Here is a 22,414-nt window from a genome sequence, read left to right as displayed (position 1 = left end):
AGGAAGAAATCAGAATTAGCATTTTGGACCACCTCAGCTAGTTATGGAGTGAGCGTATTTCACACAGCTCAGAGAGCTGCAACAGCAAAAATGTCCATCAAGGAGGCCAAAGTGGTGTTTCTCCTCTTTCCACTTCTCACTTAACCAACGCCTACATGATGTGGTGGCAACTCATCAGTGCTGGCCAGTGTCCGTTCTGTGTTAATCTATGGAGCAGCCACCCATGAAAACACTCTGCCCAGATTTGCTGTTTGCGTGATGCTTTTATTGATCACATAATTCAGCCAGCATTCCCAGATAAAAACTCCAGGGGATTGTTGCCCATACACCACACACATCCTCTGCCCACAGTTGTTTCCATACAATAAGGGCTCTGAACTCTTATTCTTCAGGGTGCCAGCACACACGTGCAACCATTAAAATGTCAGTATTTCCACAGGTTTTGGGAAGACAGTAGACATCTTTAGCTGCATCTGTGTTTTAAATGGCATAATTGCTGTTCCAGTCGTTTGCAGTGTGATTTCATCCAGAGCAGCTTCTCCTTTGGTTTCTTTTGCCCTCCCTAGGAGTAACTGGGAAGTCCGGCACGGAAGAGCATTTTGACATTGCCTTTGAAAGTAGGAGGAAAACAAGCTAAATCAATCAAGAGTGTGCATTAGTGATAGTATGTTCCTCTGGAGGTCTGCATTTGATGTCATATTGACACATAGCTAAAATCAAAGCCCATCTCTGCATCCTGGCTGCTACCAGAGGAACAGCATTGGCCTTTGGGCCCCATATCTTTACAAGGAGCTTGTGATCAATGTGATTTTTTTTTCCCCCCAAACAAGCACCTCTGAAACGTAGTTATCCATCAAATAATGCCTAATGCCTTTTTCTCTGAAAAAGTAATTCCTCTCCATCTTTGAAAATGTTCTGGAAGCAAATACTATGGGTTTTTCCTTCCTGCTTTTGTAAGAAACCTGTAAAATGACAGCTTCCACTCCTGCTGAACAGGCATCAGCTGTTAACTCAGTAGGGAAAGCTCTGGATAAAATGTACAGATACTTTGGAACAATCCAGTATTGTTTTCGCTTCCTTAGAATTATTTTGCCTCCTCGGAAAAAAGAAAGCTTTTTTTTGGATAATGCAGATATTGGGCTGATTCACGCTGATACATTTGGAATGATTATTCTGTAATAGTCATCAGCGCCTAAAAAGGACCTCGGTTCTGCCAGAGCTCAGCAGCAGGGGAGAGAAGTCGACATTTGAATAAGCCCCCGACTTCCCTTTCAAGAGAGGATAACTCCAAGCAGAGAGGTCTCTCAGGAGACAGCTGGCTTTCTCAGGAGACATCTGGTACCTCCTGCTCCTGTTTGGGCCTGAGCTGCCAATCTTTCTGCAGGTATTTCTGGCACCCCTGGATTACGGCTTTGCAGCACAGGGAAATTGGGACGGGGCGGAGGGCTGTGTCCCTCTGAGTCACAGCCCACCCACGCCAAAGCTCAGGGGGGCAGGAAGGCGGCGACAGGTCGCATGGGTCGATCATGAAGGACGTTTGGGTCCGGGCTGATAAAAAATAACCTTGTTTAGCTCCAGAAGGCTCCCTGCATAGCTGGGCTTTGCAGCCAAGTTCAAGGTCTAGTCTATATCCGAACTGGGTTATCTTCATTCCTGCTGATAGCCCAGATAGCGCCTGGATACCCTTGATCTACCTGGGGATAGCAGGCTGCGCCATGAGCTGTCTCAAAAGTACTGGCTCCTGTGGGACCTAGCCAGCAGATTTAATTAGCTTTGTCAACATTTCTTTTTTGTTTTCTGTTGGGGTTTTTCTGCTTTTTTTTTTAACTTGGGAACAAAGCCCTGTATAAAGCATCACCCTCCCCCACTCCATGCTGCTCAGACACGAGCCACACGTCTGGGATAAGGATGCTCTCAGGAAAGGTGCCGTGCCGAGCTCTTTACGGACCAAGGTTGGAGGAAGATGCTTGACTTGGCTTCGCACAGGCGGTGGAGGGATGGGAATGTGGAGGGTGCACGGCGCGTTCCCCAAGGACGAGCACGGTTTCTGGTCTGAAGTAACTGCAGTCCCATATGGTGAAGGGATCGGACTTGGCAGGGAGAGGATGAAGCCTTTCTTTACATCTGAGGAAGAAGCATGGGGGCTTGGGAAGGGCGGCTGTTTCACTGGGAGTGACTCACTTCCCGGGGAAGTTGTCCCCGCAGGAGCCTGTGCACCGAGTGACAGAGCGTAGGTGGGGCCGAGCCTTGAAACCCCACAGCTGCTGGTAGCTCCACTCTTCCTGCCCTGGGGAAGGACCTGGCCATCCTTCCCCGTATTGTTTTATTATTTGTATTTCTCTGTTTTTTGTCTCTCCAGGGGGCTCAGTTAATTTTGCCTCACCCTCTGTCCCCACGAGTGGTAGGGAAGTGCTCACCTCATTCAGATGGCAGGCATCACTTGCCTGGAGCCATTCACGAGGTCTGAGCAGAGGGATGATTAAAACCCCCAGCAGAAGAGCACCTTTCCACCTTCGGACAGGATCGCAGTAGCCTGCATTGCCTGTGCTACTGGGAGGTCAAGATCCCAGTTGTGGGTTTAGAAAAGAGCCTTTCTCTTCCCTGTTCCATCATTAAAATTTCCCTTCCTAGAAAAAAAATACTCTTCCTTTTTTTTTTCCTTTGCTTTTCAGCCACCCAGTTCCAGCAGAGTTTAGGGGAGAAATTGCTACTTATTGAGCAGAAAACCAAATCTCCCTTTTGCTCTTCTGTTTCCCATCCCCACAAGAAATACAGCTGGACGTGAACCCTCGGGCACTGTACTTTAGATCTAGTCTGTCCTTTCTGTCCTACATCGACGCCATTCCTGCAGACCTGTCTCGGGGTTAGAGAAGTCCCCCTACTGAGAAATGTCCTGTTGTGGCTGTGTTTGCACAGTAATTACCCCTGCTTATCCCAGAGCAATAACCCATTCCACCCACTTCTGTGGTTCCTTGAATCTGTCCTCCCACTTTATGGTGCACATCTCGAACAGGCAGGAGACTGCCGGGTGAGGCGAAGCGCTGCAGCATCTTGGCGTGTCTCAATTTTAAACAGTATTGAAGTTTCGGCTGAAGGCTCTGATGGGCCCGAGGGAATGGGGGGAGAGGGGACAGCGGCTTCCTGTGGATTTCAGCAAAGCAGAGACAGAGCCGTTGCTGAACACCACAAATACCAGCACTGACATGAATTATGCATTCCTTGTTTAAAGAGAGGTCGCTCTCATCAATAATTGAAAGCTCCCTGCTCTGCCTTCAGCATCACATCTCCCACACCGGGAGTTAGAGAACTCATGAAATCTGCATGGACTTCCTCAAGGTGGCTAGGGGCTGATGGAGAGAGGCAGCAAAACGCAGGCAAAACAAACCAAAAACCCTGCTGACAGTTTCAGTGCATGAAATTAGGAGTCATCTGCATCAGCCGGCAGCTCTGCTCCAGTTCTGCCCTCCTCCTCTCCCAACACCCCTCTCTCCTCCCCTCTCTATGCGTCTCTCCATGCACAGAACGGTAGGCTTGCAAACATGGTACAAACCAAGGTTAGGGGGTGTTTCTTGAAGCTTTTGGCTCCATTAGCTGAGACTAGTTTGCTTTGGGTGCTTGCCTAGAAAAGTCTTTACACTGGATGGCAGGATGTTCCCGGGGGACAGTTTGAACTGTGAAATTTGTCCCTGTGGGAAGATAATGATCTTTAGAGTCTGTCTCAGACTGTGCAGACATACAGTCCTGGGGCTGGGGTTGGTCCAACATTCAGGGTCTTGTAAGCCTGGCTCAGACAGGCTGGCTGCCCTGAACCAGAGGCTGCAAAATCATCTTTCTTGCAGAGCAAACTTTTTGAAAGGTGTGATTCTCATGCTGAATCAGGCGAGTGGAGGGCAGAACTGAAACCTCAGAACAGAACTACCGAAGCCTGTGTGATCCTAACCATTTCTGAATTATCAAAGAGGACATAAATTGAACAGCTTTTCAACAGGGCTATAGGAAAATCGAAGGCACCTGAACTCACACATCAGCCTTATAAACCCCAGACAGCTGGGCCTCTCCCTAACTTTCACCTTTCTCTACCATTAACCCAAGAGGTCCTTTCAAACTGCTCTGCAACTCAGGGAGAAAGTCACATATGTGACCTCCTAAAGTTGTATCTGAACAGTGAGGCTGCCTGGGTTGTTCTCCAGCCTGGGAATTCTTATCCCTCTTCCAACATCTGAGCTTCCCTGCCTGTAGCAAATTGTACCCTGTGTCGGTAATTGTCAACAGCAGATGAAGGGATCGGTCACATGTGATGCTCTGAGCCTCAGCCAGATCTTCAGCATCGGTCTGGGGCATCCAAGCTGGGGCTGGGCTCTTTCCCCATGTGCTTTTCTCATTCTCTTCTCCCAAATCCTTTCAGATTAATGCCCCCTGCATCAGCACATGAGCTTAAACAGAGACTGGGTTCTGTTGTATCCTGGGAATTGAGAAGTCTGACAAAGCAGCGCAAAGCGAGAGTAGTACGAGAAACATTTTGTCCCTATCATACTCAGCTTTGTGCACTGTGTGTGTGTTTGTTTATTTTTAATGGAGAACAGAAGATTGATGGATGAAATTAAGAAGAGGGATGTGTAATTGGAAAACAGCTCAAGAAGGCTACAGGCAGCATATTGAAGGCATCCATCAAACATCCAGCTAATGTTGTTAAGGGTGTGTAACACAAACAAGGGCTGCAGGAGACGCTAGGAAAAAAAGAAGAGGGAGGAGAAAGGGGAATAGGCAGGACAAGGGAAATAGCAAGGGAGGAAAAGAGCCAGCAAGAGAGTACAATCAATAATATTTGTATTGCAATCGCATCCAAAGGCTTCTGCTGGGATCAGTGCAGGACTGTACAAGCACATTAAGAGACAGTCCCTGCCCTCTACGGCTTAAACCCAGGAATTACGGGATGATTGCTGGAGATGGGTTTAGATGATCACAAAATTTTCTTCTGATCTTGAATCCCACTTAATAGGATCTACTCTGAATGGGTTTAAAGGCAGAAGGAAGGTAGCTGTTTGTGCCAAGAATACACACAGTAATGCCTGCCAGCCAAGCATGCAATTAATCTGAGCCACTTAGGGGACTTTGTTTTTAATTACAAAAAGTAGGTAAAAATATGTGCAGTAAACCTCCGTAAGCCCCACTGGGGCCATCAGCAGGCTACCCAGCGGCATTGACATGTGATTGGGTTTTGATGCTGTGTTTTCAGGAGGATGGGCTGATGCTTTAATGGACCACTTTGTGGGAGATATTCCATGCAGGGTCAATATTAAAAAAATGCAAAGGGCCTTTGTGTGGGGAAGGAGAGAAGATGAAGGCTAAAATTATTAGTAGGCCAGGGGATTCCTCTAGTCCTGGAAACAGGGAAGAAGAGAGACTCTTAAGGACTGAGAAAATGCAGGTGAAAGATGTAAAGGAACAGAGAAGAGCACAAGCATGATGGATGCAGGGGGCAGCATTGGGGAGAGAAGGTAAGGTTTTAAAGAGAAAATAAAGTATTCCAAGACAGATTTTCTGAAAACGGTGTTCAAGTCAGACGCCTCTGTGAGGTTCACAAATGACCTGGTGCTTTATGCGGGGTTTAACTTTTTCAGCATTGCAAGCTTTGGAAAAGCAATAGAGAGAAGGTGCATGTAGAAATAAATGAGCAAGGAGCACCAGGGGAGTTGCAAAGATCGACAGCATCTCTGCTTGTTTGCAGTGTTCGGGAAGCATGAACAGGGCTGGCTGTGAGGAGGAGGAGAAAGAACTAGAAAGGGAATTTGTTAAAGCTCTTCTAACTCTGATCCACTCTCCTCTGTGCTCTCTTAGTAACACAGCTGCCACCGCCACCTCCTCCTCTCCTTCCCTCCAGAAGCGACCTGAGTTCGCAGCAGTGGCAGGCCTGCTGCATAGAAACTGTGCCTGTATAATTAAGGGCTTTTATTAAAGGAAAAAAACACTGGCTGCCTGACTCTAGTGCAGGGACGTTTGTAATTGCAAGCATCCCAGAGGAAGCAAGGAGCTGTGATGACCCCGAGCCAGGGCCCGGGTGGACCTAGGTGTTTGCGGCTGTTACAAGGCAGTGCACAGCCCTCCTTGGATTTCTTTGGTGGCTCTGTCTGTTCCCATGGCCCTGAGTGATGGGAAGCTTTGCTCTGTGTTGCTATGCTGCTCAGGGAAGGGATTTCCTGGAGGGAAAGCAGCCCCTGGTGTGGGTAACACCATCCTGCCCTGTGTCCAGCCTAGATCTGTAGCTTACCAAACACACATGCCTTCGGCACTAAAGCTTGAAAGAGACTCTTGTACCTGCCCGGGATCCAGCCATCAGAAAGCAACGAAGTTATGCAGAGTCAGCATGTTTGCTGCACAAGGCTCCTGCTGGCATCACCAAAACACTCCTGTGTGCCCTTGGCCACACAGGTTCCTTGTCCCACTTCTTGGACCATTTTCCATAGCTTGAAAGTACAGGAATGGCCTCCACGGTGTTCCCTGAGTGAGGAGGTAAGAAGCATTAGAGATTATTACCACGAACAGTTTGGGGATCAGTGGAGGTGATAGGTTCCCTAGAGGGATTGCTCCAGTCTGGTACTGTTGGTCTCTAACAAGGAATGAGTTCATGTTGCAGCAATTTCCTTAATAGGGCTTGTGAGTATCTACTTCCCTGCCAGAAGACTTGCTGAGACATGCTAGTCTTCTGTCAGATTTGGCTGAAGTGGGTTTGATAGTTATTGGCGGCAGGGCACTGATGAGCCCTGCAATCGCATAATCCTTGTTTTGTCAGGAGACCAAGGTAAAATGTGAGGGAAAAAATTAAAGACAGGTCCCAGAGGATGAATTTAGAATAGCATCCCCTGATACTTTCCAGGAGTACCATGTGGCTACTGTCACTGCAAAGCAGAGCCCTTTCGAACCAGTCGTCATATTTCTTCTCACACAATTCTCTAAGGCTGAAGCGGGGCAATCCTTCTTCGCCTTTGGACAGATGAGGAGCTGCTGGGCCCAGATCCTGGGAAAGGAGTTTCCTTTGCACTCAATGTGCCTACGTCCCTTTGAGGACCTTAGTTTTAGACGACTGGCCTTCAGTACACCTGGAAAGTCCCTGGCAGAGCAGGAATTTAAAGCCAACCAATTTGAACCTGCTTTCCGTCCTTTGTATCAGTGTGATGCCATCACCCTCTTCCCTCAAACTGCCTTCAGCCTAGGAGAGCAAGAGGGCCTGGTGGGGCTGTGCCATTCAGCAGCTCTCCAGTTCCCAGGGCGTGTGACTTTAGTTTCCCAACAGAAATCTCTCTGCAGGAGGTTTATGAAAGTTTTATGCTCCCTTTAGCCTCCTAGTGAGCATCGCTGTGGTAGCGAGGAAGTCCACCAGGAGAAGTATTTGGCATCAGAAAGGTAATCCCAGAGGAAATCGATTACAGATGTTACCAGGAGGGAGAGGGGAATAAAATCCAGATATCAAACGTCAGGCAACCTGCTTAGAGTGATAGCAGAAAGTCCTCAGATGGTAACAAGTAACTTTGTTCTGTACCCTTCAGTGTTTCCGTGGGCTGCTGTTCTGCAGCAGCAGAAGTGGATCCCCCTTTCTGGAGCACTGCTTTTGTTGCTGGCGTGTAATAACAGTATCGGGAGATTTTGTACCCAGAGAGGGACCAAAGCAGAAGCTAGAAGTGGGAGGAAAATGTTCCTGACAGCATGCCAGAGCCATACAGAAGGCAGCACATGCACTAGGCAAGCCCATTTGATGTTGGCCTTCCAGAAGTTGTCTCTGGGATCTCATGCTTATGTGACTTACTGTACACAGGCTGTTAAGGGTCTTTCAAACAGGTGAGCCAGGACTGGGATCTCATCACACTATGACTATACTCAGGGCTGAGTTATGTCCCTGAACAAGTGGTCTGCAATAGACGTCCAAGTACTTCAGTCTGTGTTTTCCAAACTGATCATTAATGTTGCATACTTTGTTGAAGGCGTGACTACCTTGAGAAGCCAAGGATCTGATTTCCAGACAGACTGGCTGCACATTAATCATATTAACTAGTGGGAGCTGAAGGTGCTCAACAATTGTGAAAAATCAAGTACAGGACTGCTGTAGCTTGGACCATCTGTAAATAAGCCACTCCCTGTTGTTGATTATTCCTGACACTTTTGTCCTTTATTTCTCTTTATTTTCTTTTAGTTCCTCTCACCTTATAGAAAGAGTTTTGAAAATAAATGTTGCGATTCCTCAGATCTGATGATCACATACATTACAGAAATGCTAAGAAAGAAATTAAAGTATTCTGAAGTCTGTGATTTAAACTAAATGCTGCCGTGGCCAGACACTGCAAGCCAGGAGTAGAAAGGGATGTGGAATAATTAAACTTTCAGCAGGTATCACCAGCATTGTGGAATGACTGAGGCAGGGATTTTGTGAAAAACTTAGTAGGTAATAGTGTGCATCACTGATTGCCTCAATGCATCTGCATAAGGAAGATGAATTAAAACTGCAGGAGTGAAAGAGATGCTGGCTCTCTTGAGGATTCCTGACATTTTCTGTTTTGTCCACTTGCATATGCAGGAACACAAATCTTGCACACAGTTTTAAAAAATTCTACAAAAGAAGCAAATTAAATGGTTGCCACAAGCTCAGTAATGAATACCAGCCCCAGAGAAGGGGCAAGTAACAGTCCTCTCTGGCTTCAGAATCAGCAACATGAACAACCCTAAGTCAAGGACAGTGGGTTCATCATGGGGCAGTGGGAGGTTCTTTATGGCAACGTAAACAGATAAAAGCTTCTATTCAATAGCACAGGAACTGGCCAGGGCAGCTGGTTAATGGTTCGGGCCGGCAACGTTAATGGGGTTCCATGTAAACTTAGAGAAATGCTTTGCTGGATCAGGGCCCAACATTTATCATGCCTCCCTCCAAGCAAGACAAACTCAGTCTATTAGTCTGGCCTCTAGACTTACTGTCCTAGTGTTTGTGGTGACTGATATTTCGGAGGCTTTACTCTTTTCTCTGCTCTGAAAGGTAGAGAGATGCCTGGGCATTGGAAGCTCTCTGCAGCATGCTGAGGAGACGTAACCTTCTTACCACGCTCCTGATCGCCTTGCCATGGGCTCTTCTCCTAACGTTGTGGCACCAGTACCCAACCACCCGCTACCTCAGCCTGCTGAGAAGTAAGTGCAAGAGTTCTTCTGTCAGTGTGCTGGTGGTTGTGATGATTGCTGGTGCGAACCCTCGGTAGGAAATGCTCTCTCATGGGATGAGTTAAACAAAGACAAACTTGCCTGAAGGACCTCTCGGGGTTTGCCTACAGCAGGCACACAAACTGTTCTTAAGAGCACGTTAAACATGCACCTTAGGCTGACTTTGAGGAGAGGATGCTGATGGGCTAAGCACTGACTCCAGACAGGTGTGTCCCCAGCACTCCCTGGAGAGGAGGCAGCCCGGCAGTGATTAGTTCTCTAACAACATCTTTCTTCTTTTTCTTCCTTCCTTCCTTCCTTCCTTTTGTCCCAGAAGAGACAGATGAGAACGTGACCTCTAAAGCTCTCCTCAATGGTACCTCTGCACTGAAAGAAGAAGGCCTCCCATCATGCATTCGGCAGCAGCAAAGCATAGGGGCAACGCCTAAAATCATCCAGAATTATGTGTACTCCAGGCCTCCCCCATGGTCAGACACCCTGCCGACCATCTTCGTTATCACCCCTACCTACACCCGGCCAGTGCAAAAAGCTGAGCTGACCCGTCTGGCCAACACCTTCCTACATGTACAGAACCTGCACTGGGTGGTGGTGGAGGACTCGCCCCGGAGGACCAACCTGGTATCCAACCTGCTGGAGAAGGCAGGGCTCAATTTCACTCACCTTAATGTGGAGACACCCAAGAGTCTGAAGCTGGGGCTGTCCTGGATCCCATCCCACACCCCAAGGGGGACACTACAGAGGAACCTGGGGCTGCACTGGCTGAGGGACAGCTTCAGCAACACCGCACCACCAGAAGGGGTAGTGTATTTTGCCGATGATGATAACACCTACAGCCTGGAGCTCTTTGAAGAGGTAAGAGCCGTAAAATTACATGGGACAGAAAAGCAGGATACAGCTGCAAAGCCTCTTAAGGCCAGGTGCACTTGCAAAGACCTCTGAGATAGGGCTATCATGGACTTTTAGCATCAACTGGGAGACAAGGGCTCTGGCATGTTGCCTAGAGCCCTCCTCTCCTGCCCTGCACTCCGTGGGAGCTGGGTATAGGGCAGATGCAAACCTATAGCTATGCAAACCCAGTAGCTATGCTCTAAAGGACTGAAAGAGCAAAGAGCACATCTGCCATGGTGTAGGCTGCAAACGTGAATAGCCACTCACACAGTGTTGCACCAGCTAGAGCCCCTTTTGCCAGAGACCAGAGGATACATACTCCAGAATTTATTCCTCTCCGCAGGGAGAGCTGACCTGATTTAAATAAGCACCGAAGACAAACTTCTGGCAAAGCATAAATCTGCACTATTGTAGGGGTGTGATGGGTAGGGAATGTTAGAAGATTGACTGACTTTCTAATCCACCTTTTCTCCTTGGCTTCCCTTCTGTACTCTGAGTTCTAGCCACAACAGGGCTGTGCCCCTGGGACCACAGAAGCTTGCCCAGACTTCTGCTGGAAACCTGGCTTTTGTGAGACGCCAAGTCTATTGTAAACTTGCAAAAATGATTATTCAGTAAACTCCCTTGTCACCAATTTAAGCCAAACTGTACTACAACACTTGAAATACAGAGTTATGCATCAGAGCACATTTCCAGTTTTCAGAATTTTTTTGTTCTCTGTTAAGCTCATCCTTTCTTATTTCTTTCCAGGTCCTTTCTGACAATTTCAGTAAAACCCCACTCTTTTAGGCAGTAGCCATGGATGAAAGAACAGGGGTGGGGGGGATTTGCGGTAAATGAGGACAAAGGTGCATCAGTCAGGGCGGGAGATTACTTGCATGGGGGTGAAGTTGGAGTGAGTGGAGTTGATAATACGGAGCTAGAGGCCCGATAGAAGTTGTGTTTGGCATTCATAAAAATGATAAAATTTTACAAAAAATGATAAAAGTTCAGATGAGATCAGAAACCCAAATGTTTTTCTTCTTCTGAGGGACTGAACGTGGGCACAGAAAAACAGTGAGTTTGGTGTTCAGAGAAGGTGCTAAAACAGCCTTGTGGCTTTGCAAGCTGTAGTTCTTCAAGCAGTAGCACAGGTGAACATGAACTTGCGCTGCCTAGAGCTATGTGATTGTGTGGGAAGTCAACGGGGGAGGACAGCTGCCAATGACAGCAGAGGATGGTATACTAATGGAGTGGGACAAGCGTTGTGGGGTTGAATTCTTACAGCACTGTTTCTTTCTGGCACACAGATGCGCTACACAAGGAGGGTGTCAGTCTGGCCAGTGGCTTTCGTTGGGGGGCTGCGGTATGAATCCCCAAAAGTGAGCCCAGCAGGGAAGGTGGTGGGCTGGAAAACTGTCTTTGACCCTAACCGGCCCTTTGCTATTGACATGGCTGGATTTGCTATCAGCATCAAGCTGATCTTGGAGAAGCCTCAGGCCAGTTTCAAGCTGGAGGGAGTTAAAGGAGGCTACCAGGAAACCAGTCTGCTGAAGGATCTAGTGACTATGGACGGGCTGGAGCCCAAAGCAGCCAACTGCACAAAGGTGAGCAGGACAAGAGACCTTGAAAATACGTTCTCCTTGCTGGGTCCTGGCTGCTTTTGCAGCCTCCTGCCATGCTCCTCCACCTTCCACTGTGCCTGCCCTGTGCTGGCGCACGTCAGCGCCAAACTGAGCTGGGACAGACGGACAGAGCCTGCTAAATTCTTCACAGATGTGAAGCTCAGAGAGTGCTGAGGAACAGTTAGTGCTATGCACTCTGTGTTAATAAAGAGCCTCTGCTGTACAATTCGCACCCAGATTGCTTCTTCAAAATCCAGGAGGATTGGCAGAGGGTTGAGTCTGGGGTTTTGGTCCAAAATGATCCCCCCTCCTTGTCACTTATTCACGTGCCTGTGAAGTCTCTCCCAGGTTCAACCCCTTTGAATCACGTGCTTCAAACAGCTGCGAGCCCCGGGTGGCTCAGGATCCCACCTGATGGATGTGCTGCTCTCGGCATTTCCATGGCATCCAGAGCCCCTGAACTCTTTGTGATTCCCTCTAGGTGTTGGTCTGGCACACAAGAACTGAGAGGCCCACTCTGGTTAACGAAGGCAAGCGTGGATTTACAGACCCCAGAGTAGAGGTGTAAGCAGAGAGCCAGCTCCAGGGTGTGAGTACCCTTGTCTTTATTGTTTTTGGCAAGGCAAATAATCTGTACCTGTTTCCTTCTTTATGCTATTATTTCCTCAAAGACTGCATATATGATTGTCCCAGTAACTGCCTTACCATGCCACCCTTTGCACAAGAAGTAGCTCCTCATCTTTACCCACTTACAGTCTGCATTTCATACTCATTCAAGCCTCCTTGCAGTCCACATGGAAGCTTCGCCTGCATACAGACAAAAAGAAAAGTGGCAGAAGAATCCCATGGTTTCACTCAGTAATAATAACAAGCCAAATTCCTTGCTCCCCTATTTCTGCCAGCTCCAAACTCTCTTTAATGTGGGGTTGTCCTACAGTGTGTGGAAAGAGATCACACTCTTGCAGACGAGCTTTCCCCCAGCAGCCCTGCCACTTCTGCAGTGCTCCATGCATCCACCTTCAGCTTTTATCCTGCATGAACAACTGTAGTGTGGATGCAGCAGGGAAAGGCTGATGGGACACTTAGACGACCTCAAAACAGGAACCAGCAAAGAGCAACCTACACTAACTCTCACAGAGTTTGAGGGGCTCGGTACCAACAATACCAGGGCTAGGAACACATCTGCTGCTGAGGAGAAATCGTCAAGGCACTAGGCATGCCCTTGTGGTCCACAGAGCCAGGTTCAGCAGCAGGAGGAGGGATTATGGCAACCGCCACAGGTGAGGGCAGGAATGTATCAGATGTGTTCTTAGAAGTAAAGATTGATGAAGAGCAGGCTTCAGAGGAGCTATGACCTTCTCTGCCACCTGCCATGCCCTCTGATCCCAATGTCTCTCCTTGGCAGATTCCTAGCCCAAAAGTCCCAAAAGAATAAAGGTATCCAATTTGGGAGTACCCAGCTCTTTCTGGAATGACTCATATCTGTGGCAAGATACAGGATGCAGAATGATTTACTCCTACTTTGGAAGATATTCCAGGGCTCCTTTCAGTCCTGACCCCAATATACACCTCAGCTCTACCAGTGGAAATAAAACTGACGGCTTTTATACAGGCAGTCGTGAGTATTTCAACTTCTGCACTGGTCTGCTGTGTGCATTACTAGTAGCTGCATACAGCATTTCTACATCATCTCATCGTCTCTGAGTGACAGCCATACAAGGTGCAAAGCACTCCCAGTGCCTGCACACCCAACAGCAGATGGGAGGGACAGGAGTCAGTTGCCTAAACATAGACACCTGGTGCCGCCATAGGGACCCTGGGGTAGCCTACCTGGCCCTCCTGTAGGGCACAAACTCTGTACTGTATCTGCCAGTTTTTCAGTAATATCTCAGATATCCTAGCGATCCGTAAAAAATGCTAGACACCCATGCTTAGGCAGCAGCCCTTCTTTTAACCTGTGCTTCTGTGGAATCCACTAGCAGTAATGAGCTCATTTTACATACCCACCCATGCTGGGTCTGCAGTAGGCTAAAGCTACAATTGCCCAAACTCAGCTCATAAGGACTCAGAATCCAGTTAACTGGTCTGGAGGTACCACTTACTTTGTAAAGGATAAGCAGGCTTATAAAAACTCAGACAGATTAGACCTGCCTTGCCTACTTGTCAGAGGAGGGGTTGACTGCTCCACTACAGATGCAGAGTGTGGATGTGACGGTTTCATAAATGTGCCGTTTATGTATCTGCTCGTTTGTCCTCACCCCCTCTCCCCGGACAAACACTCAGCCATCCTCCATGAGAAATGCCACACACCTGCTATGGATCCTCATGGGAATGGCTCCCCGTAAGTCATTTGTTGTGGGAAAGGGAAGCGACCAGTCTGAGAGATCAAGACACTGCCACCCATTCACCAGAAGGACTTGCACCCTTATCCAGAGCCATCCTCTCAGGGTGCTTTCAAGCCAGAGTCTCGGCTGGGCCAGCTCTGTAGATTTTGAAGGAACTTTCCCACTTGCATTAGCAGAGAATTTGACCACAGTCCCTTCTGCACCGAAGTCTGCCATGTGGGGCAGTTGCTCTGACCTGCCAAGTGGGCACGTGGCATCCACTCCAAGAGACACCTGCAAGGTAAATTGCTTGACTGGGCAGTCAAGCAAAATCATTAGATTCCCCCCCTCTTAAAGTTTTAAATTGAGATCTCTGCTGACAGCTACAGTGTTTTGGAGGTCCTTACTATCAAGGCTGCTGAGCTTCAGAACCTTGACAGACGTGATCTAGGTAAGCCAGTGCTGAGAAAAAAAAGAGGTAAAATTGCTCCCCTGAGGATGTTCTATTCTTAGACACAACAGGGAGAATATTTCTGTCTTTCCCTCCTGGCAATTAGTTCTTGTTGAGGATCAGATCAAGCCAGTCAAGTCCCAAACCTCCCAGAGGCCTCTTTCCCCTTTAACACCTGCAGATGTGAGCCAGGTGGACACTGCTTGGCGCGAGATTTGGTGCTCTGTTAATCTCTAGTTGGACTACTTGCATGGCTGCTTGGCACGTGCGCCTACTTGGTGGATTGCCACAGACACAGCGTAAAGGGACCTGCTGATCACGTGAACTGCGAAGATCGGGTTTCAACGGGTGCTGTATAAATAGCAGTTATTTTGTCCCAGCTGGAGTCCACTCTCTTCCTTGCCTGCATTCCCACCACCCTTAGCTGTGTCCAGCTGAACCACGGCAGTTTTTGTTAGTCTGGGGGAGAAAACTCCACATGCCAAATCAGAGCAGATCTGCAAAGGGGGAGCAATAAGACACATCAGGGTTTTGCTTTTCATGAGAGACAACAAAAAGAAAAAGAAGAGTCCAACATTTAAAAAAAGGAAAGTGTTTTTCTTTTCTGCACTAGAAATTCTGCTTTTTTTGCTGCCCTGACAACCATTAGGCAGGATCTGAGGTGTGCTGGGATTGAGGATCAGGGTGAGATCCTCAGCTACTTCCCCAGCCTCTTCGTGCAAAGTGGAGGAGCAGGAGGGACACAAAAGGGATCTCTGAGCCCATCTTCAGCTGGACAAAGGCTTTCACTGTGGAGATATTGTGGAAAATGGCCATAAGCCTGGTCTCTGAGAAACATTGTGGGGGCATGCAGAGTAGGAAGGGGAATGTGGACAATAGTGGAAGTCCTTGGGATTGTCTGTATTGCAACAGGGGCCACGGAGCAATCAAAAGCTATCACAGCATATGTCCCTGCTGACTGTGTTGAGACCCCTTCGAAACACAGGCTTTGGCTTCTGAGAGCAGGAGACGAAAACTAATTTTGCTTCTTATTTTTCTTTGTTAAAGCCCTGAAAATTATCACTCAGGACTGGTGTTATAAAAACTACCTATTCTTATTGCTAACATCTATTTACAGGCATCTGAGAGAGAAGAGTTTGCTTAGGTTAGCATAGGACTCCAGCTGCCTTGTGATATTTGGAAACAAGGAAAGAAGAAGGTCACCTGCATTTCAGAGCTTCCAGACAGACTGAACAGGGATCCTCAGATCTCATCCTCCTGCTCTTTCTTTAAAAAAATATCAGAGAGGCTAAAATGGGGAGAAAAAAAAAATCCTTCAAAACCTTTTTCTAATTCATAAATAAAATATCCCAGCTAGGACTCCGTAGTGCAGATAGAACAAGCAGCTCTTCAGCCATATCCCCAGCCTGAAGCTGTGCGTAGTGTGGTTGAGGAACCTGGTTACTGTTGCTTGCCTCATGTCTACCTGAGCCAGGGGACAACCCTGTTGGAAATGTGTCTCCTGCCCTGTTGTACTGGATGTGGTATCGACATCTCTATCTCCTTCTTACTTCATCTTGTGTTTGTTTTGACAGAGGCAGCGGGCAGTGATCGTTCCTGAAATGTGTCAGCAACCACAGCAGCTGCACGCACTGCCTGTTCTGCCCGGCCCTCTGCTCCACCGCTGGAGGATGATAAACACCCCCAAATGTAGCCGCGCTGATCAGCTCCCACTGCCTGGGACAGAGCTGATGTGGTGCCCTGTGATCCTTCACCTTTGACTTCGTGCCCTGGCTCCCGTTTCCCACCTGGGAGAGGAGTGCTTCCCTTCCCCTGTGGGCTCTGTGTTTTTAACCATTCGTTAAAATCTATTAGATGCGATCTCCATTCTCGGCTGTGCCAGCACAGAGGCTGAAATCCAAGATGGGTGCGTGTGCCTCTGAAGATCCCTCCTGGCATATTGTCAAACCTGAGCTTCAGTACAGCAGCTGCAAGCTGGGGTGGTTCAAGGACAGAAGTTGTCACAAAAGCACAAACATAGACGTGTCAGCCTGAGGTTGGTATGCTTTCAAAACAGCTTTAAAACAAAGCTAGCCTGAGAGAGGCTCACACTCTGAAGGATGCACTCATACCTACAGGGATCAGCCTTCAGTGTTGGGGAGGGAGCTGTGCTGAAGCACCTCATTTGGGGCTTGGGAGTTCAGAAGGGATCTGGTGCCTACGCCTCAGCTGAGAACTTGAACTGCCCCCGCTTCAGGTTGTTTTGGAAAATGCCGTCCCAGATCCCCAGGCCCAGAGCCCTCTGGGTAAAGTTCCTCTCCCATTCAGGGAGACCCGGCAGGTACTGTACCTCAAAGGCCATGCCTCCACGTCTCGCTGCAGAGAGCAGAAAGCAGGGGCAAAGATGAGTGGACTTGAAAGTGTTGTTCCTAGCCTGGAACCCTGCTGCAGCAGTCAGGCACTTCAGTAGCCTTGGATCACGCATACAGACTTGCTTCCTAAACCTCCAGAGAGGAAGACACCTCTGGAGGTGGGTGAGAAGCGCCCAGAGAAGAGGAACCCTCAGCCTGCACTCATCTCCTGTGAGAACGTCGAGGAATGTGGAGAGACATCATCAGGAAACATATCTTGAGCACATAGATGACAACTGAAATAGCAAATGTGACAAGGTTTCCCATCTGAACTTTGAGAGGCATGTGTGGCCCTGTGAAGAGAGAGGAGGCAGTGTCATGCAGAAGGGTTTCCCTTTCCCTTAATAAAACAGGAAGACAGCCAGGTGGAAGGCAGCCCACAAAGGAGGAGGTGGCAAACGAGGACCGAAGGAAGGATGCACTGGTTTAAAAGCACAAGTGTTGGTACCATGTGTGTGCGTGGGGAGTGGTGTCGCTGTGACTTTTCCAGGAAGATTCCTTGAATGACCCAGAAACCCCTCTGAAAACCATCTTCACTCAGGCCACGAGAAACAAGGCTTCAGGCATTCAAAACACATCGAGGATTTCACAGCTGGGGAAAAGTTATAAGCAACTGAATCATCCCCCACCCAAGAAATTCTGGGGTGGCAGGCGACTTATTTATTTGTTGATTTATTTATACTAGAATTCTTCTCTGCCTATTCCTTGTTTAGTTTTGTTTTTTAGCTTAGATCACCTGACATGTTCATGAAGAAAGAACATTTCCCCCCTCGCCACAGACTCTCGCAGAACAGTAGAGCTTGGTGTTCACCGATCAATGTCATATGTGCTGCGCTCCCTGGGGTTTCTTTACAATGGTGTCTTAAACTGGCAAAATAATCAGAAACACAGCAAGGAGGGGAGTACAATGAAGGGAATTACAGTTCCTTTATGCAAGAGATGTGGGTGGCACAAAGTTTCTGGCTCCCGAGCAATCATAGCGAGGTAAAAACATGTGCAAAGGAGGGCCTCACTCAGCATAGTCCCCGTGGGATCTCAGGAAGCCTCCATGAAGGGGGCTCTTCGAAGGGTATCTGAGAGAGGGAGTCGGTCCATGTTCCCTCACATGGGGAACAAACAGCTGTGCATCCTGCTATGGGAAGGGGGCTAAAGTACAGGAGGGGGCAGAGAGGGTGAGATGCCTCCTGTCAGAGAGAAAGGCAGGAGAAATCACAGAATAGGCAGCAAATAGAGAAATGGAGGCTGTGTTTAGTGAGGCTTAGGCCAGGGGCTTTCTGGACGAACACACCCAGCACTACAAGGCCACCCTGCCAGCCATCTCAGCATGAAGGAATACTGAATGGGCCGTGAAAGCGATGTCTTCTCTGGGCCCTAGAAAGGTCCTTACAGAGCAAGGGTCTGGCATACTGGCACTGGATAGCATGAAGGAAGCCTGGCGTCTACAAAACACTTTTCATTCTCCATTTGTCAGAGCTTTGTGTCCTGTCCTCTGCAGGAGGTAACAGGCCTTGCACTCTAGTGGGCTTTGCCGACCCATCCCTGCCACCAGGCAGGTGGGCTCAATGCTTCCACCCAGCAGTAAACCAAGATTAAGTCCGCTTCTTTGTGGTTTCGATGAATGAGCGAGAGTGGGGGAATAAAGGGTTTATGATCCTCCATTTTCACCTCCGAGATGGGCAGGGTTTCTGCCTGTATGAACAGGAGGGGACATGGTGATTAATTCCCTAGCCTTTAATCTCACGCAGGTCCTACATAGGATTTTGGCACTGCCGGTGTGTGTTTGCAGCAAGGGTCTATTCCCATTGCAAAGGATGCCCTCCACACACATGTTTTTAGAGAGTTGTTCTCTCTGCATCCCTATAAGAAAGCAAAATTATTATTCCTGTTTTTCCCGCTGAGGACCTGGATTCCAGTGATATGAGCTGCACTGTCCATTCAGTGCCGGTCAGAGCCTGCTCTCACAACCAGCCCTATCACACTATCTCCATTCTTGCCCCAGCCTGGCCCTGTGGAAGAGAGTTTCTGTGAATCAAGAAATTCTGTCAGTCACTAAATTGTGCAGGACCAAGACCTTGTATGGACACTGTGGATGTACACAGCTGATATTCCACGCTAGCAGACATTTGGACCTGTTCAGCACAAATACTCTTTTTCTCTGTAGAGCAGCCTAAGGACAGCAAGGACTACTGCCAGCCAAAGTGTATCAGCTAAGGATAGGTGAGTAAGAGACACCACAAGTTAAGATGGCTGTTTGTTAGCAGAGCTGGGTGGGAGAGCCCAGGAGTGGAGCAGCGGTCAGAGTTACAGGCTTCAGGGAAAGTGAATGCAGTGAGTGCAATAAGGAGGGAAGCTGCAGATCGAGCCTGAAGTGTTTAAAGAAGAGAAGGCATCCCAGCGCCTGATTTTTACTAGCATATTAGTATCTGATATTCATGTTCTCTGAGATTCATCCAATTAACCAACCAATGAGTATTACTAACATGTCCTGTTGCAGAAAATACTATTGACGAAGGAAAGAGAATGTCAAGAAAGTAATTTTTAATGGTTATTTATTTATATCGAATGGTACTAGAGCGTTATTAAATATGATGTGAATAGTACGATATTGCACCCTTGTCTTGTCTTGCAGCATAAGTGCTTGCTTCTTTTCCAGGAAAACACAGCGGACTCTGTAATTGAGAATGTATCAGTTTTAGTTGTTCTCATTTCAAGGGTACTCCCTTTAGTCTTCATCTGACCCAAATGCCACAAGAGAAATTCAAGCAAAAACATTTCAGTTCCCTGAGACTGGTGCCTGCATTATGGAGATGAAGGAAAGAGACAGAAGGAGACAGGAGAATATAGCCTGAAGTCCATAGTCTTATGGCATCTCTAGCAGCAAGCTGTCATTTTGGTGATGTGGTGACAGTCCCTACTGAGATTGCCCTCTAAAGGTGCTGACCACAACTCAGAAGTGGGTGGTGGTCAAAACATAGGGCCGGCAGACAGTTCCCCATCACAAGGGAGAGGGGAAAGGTGCCACGAACTGTCTTAGTGCAATGGCAAGCTGCGTTGCACAGTCATGCCTAAACAAGGCTGCTGCTGGCAGTGAGCAGGCTGCCTGACTTCTGTGGAGGTCTACTGGGTGACGTCGTGAGGTCTGTTCTGCAGGGTGCATGGTATCCACTCCAGCTCTGTTGGGCCAGCCAGCTCCTGCACACTGTCCTCCCCCCTGGGAAGAGTCAGGACAAACTCTCCTGGTAGCAGTATGGTAAGTCACAAGGGGTCTCCTGCAGGAATGTGGGTACACATGACATCTCAGGTCTCAGCAAAAATTGATCCAAGGTCATATATCCATTTTGCCTGTCTAGGCAAAAAAGTCTCTCCCAAGTGGTTCTGGAGGCCATGAAACCTCTCAAGAGACATTTTTCAACTTCCTTCCTCCTGGAGGAGGACCAGTTGCTCAGGACAGGAAGCGATGGGAAGCAGGCGAGGGCAGTAGCTTGTGGCCCTCTGCAATACAGCCCCACTGCATCTCCTGGGGCAAGGGGGAAGACACCCAGGAGCCGCACCAACAGGGTAAGGAAGCACAGGCTAAGGCACTACAAGGTCTAGCCTTCCTAACCAACCACACAACTGTTTCAGTCCCTGCTTCTGCCAGTCCCTGTAAGCTACAACCTACTGGGAAAAATGTATGAACTCTCACTGGGGCACTAGATGTCAGTGCAATGGGATCAGGTAGGGAAGCAACTCTAGTCTCTTGGTTTCTCCTTCTCTCTCCAGACCAGAGGAGAACGGATGGGCCTATTTGACAGGAGCCCACTGTTGGCTAATCCACAAGCCTGGGAGAAGCTAGTAGACCCAGGTCCTGTTTCTAATGTTCTCACTGATTTACTCTGTCATTTCACCAAGGTATGTCACATCAGCTATCTGTAACTTTGGGGTTTTTTAACAACAAGGGACCCACCTCTCAGAAACATGGAAGCACTTTTAAGACTCTCTTGAGGAAGCATTGCTAAAAATTTAGCATACTAGAGTACAAGCCAAATCCATCCCAGTGTAAGAAAAAAAATCACATTCACAAAGGTGTTGCTTAAAGTGCAATGTGAAGTTTACAAGTCAAGATCCTGCAAAAGGCTGAGAAAGAACTGCCATGGCCAGAGTTACCTGAAACGTCCACCCCACTAGAAAACACTGTCACCCTCAAGAAAGAGGGACAGCTCTGCTTGGCTATGGTGGCTGAAAGCCTCTATGATGCCTGTACAAGGATTAATGGTACCTTCCTCTTCCCTTGACAGAAACCCTGGGGGTTGGGAGGGCAGTGGGCAAGACATTGACTGACAGTGCCTGAGCACCCTGCTTGGTATCACTGTGTTACACCAGCGCATCGTTCCTCCCCTCCTTGGGCCCTGCATTTTCAAGGCCAAGCTTCCCAGCCACTCTGCTGCATTTTCAACAGGGATCTGGTGCAGGCCCCGGGAGACAAAGCAAGGAGGAGAAGGGGAAAGAGAAAAAGCAAGCAAGAATGAATCTTACTAAACGGAGCGAGGTACTTCTCTCAGTCTCTCATCACGTTCAGGGCTGATTGGAGGTGAAATTACACTTGGAGGAGGGGAAGCCCCCTCCCCTGGGACAATCCAGAGGCTCTCGCACAAACTTAATTTCAAGCTCTGTTGAAGATGGTGTCTTTTTTTTTTTTATGCATTCAATTTAATTTCTTAGGCAGACGTGTGAAAATGAGAAAGGCAGACCTTTGACTGTGAAGACAGCCCGGTGCCTGCTTCTTAGAGATCCAGTCTCACATTGTTTTCCTCCATCACTGCCCTCAATAACTCTGTGCGCAAAGGTTGCTAAAATGCCCACCACCTCCCTTCCACGCTTCGGTGGAGACAGTTAAATTATTTTTTTTGCATTTAAGGAATCCGATTCATTTTTAATTTAAAACACACCCCAGCTTTCAACAGCTGTTCAAAACGGGAGCACTGTGACCTTGAAAAGTCTCAGACCTGCTGGCACCTGATCTGTACTCTGCTCTCCAGTCCGTACTTGTTTGCTCTCTTGTGAGAAAAAGGGTCATGGTGGTTTCTGATCCACCTGTTTTGGTGCCAGTGGCTGAAGGGGAAGGAGAGGGACTGCATTTGGTTTTGGAAGGCTCCTGAGGGAGACATTCCTGGAGATTCAGCTCTCCCAGCCCGCACAGAAACACATGCTATTCGGCTCCTCTGCAGACAGTTGATCTGGCTAGTTGCATGTTAGTTTTCCAGTCTTGAGAGCATATATACACACAGGTAAAAATACAGCTTGGGGTAGGCTGTTGCCTTTCCAGCTGACCTGCTTCTTGTGCCCAGGAACAGACACAAAGTGACGATTTTTACAACTAAGCCCTGACTGCCAGGAAGTTAGCAGAGCTGCCGGCGCAGGACGGTTCCAGCAGGTCCGGCTTCTCCCTGTCTCCGAGACAGATGGAAGCAGACAGTCCTTGCCCAAGTGGTTCCTACATCACAATTTCCTACTGTGGCCCAAGGGGTAAAGCATAAAGCAGTACCAGGCTCTGAAACAATTGCTGTCTGCAACCCCAGG

At 48.3% G+C, this 22,414-nt stretch overlaps 1 protein-coding gene across 3 annotated transcripts in view; it reads left to right on the top strand.

Annotated features, from left to right (window-relative positions):
• The window catches only part of LOC143165420 (galactosylgalactosylxylosylprotein 3-beta-glucuronosyltransferase 1-like), a 30,418-nt gene extending 10,955 nt beyond the window's left edge, over positions 1 to 19,463 (top strand). The window contains exons 2-6 of one of the 3 annotated variants that reach the window (XM_076348863.1): positions 9,024 to 9,168; positions 9,512 to 10,050; positions 11,376 to 11,672; positions 12,172 to 12,279; positions 16,040 to 19,463. In XM_076348863.1, the coding sequence (XP_076204978.1) occupies positions 9,057 to 9,168; positions 9,512 to 10,050; positions 11,376 to 11,672; positions 12,172 to 12,258 (1,035 nt within the window). In that variant the 5' untranslated portion in view covers positions 9,024 to 9,056 and the 3' untranslated portion in view covers positions 12,259 to 12,279; positions 16,040 to 19,463. Of the gene's footprint in view, positions 1 to 9,019; positions 9,169 to 9,511; positions 10,051 to 11,375; positions 11,673 to 12,171; positions 12,280 to 16,039 lie in introns of all 3 variants that reach the window. The other 2 variants (XM_076348868.1, XM_076348855.1) reach the window with 2 other exon arrangements.
• Positions 19,464 to 22,414: the final 2,951 nt, after the last annotated feature.

This window comes from Aptenodytes patagonicus, chromosome 1 (genome assembly GCF_965638725.1).
Source record: "Aptenodytes patagonicus chromosome 1, bAptPat1.pri.cur, whole genome shotgun sequence".
Lineage (NCBI taxonomy): Eukaryota > Metazoa > Chordata > Aves > Sphenisciformes > Spheniscidae > Aptenodytes > Aptenodytes patagonicus.
The sequence above is the reverse complement of the archived record's forward strand: the minus strand, read 5'-3'. Positions and strand labels throughout refer to the sequence as shown.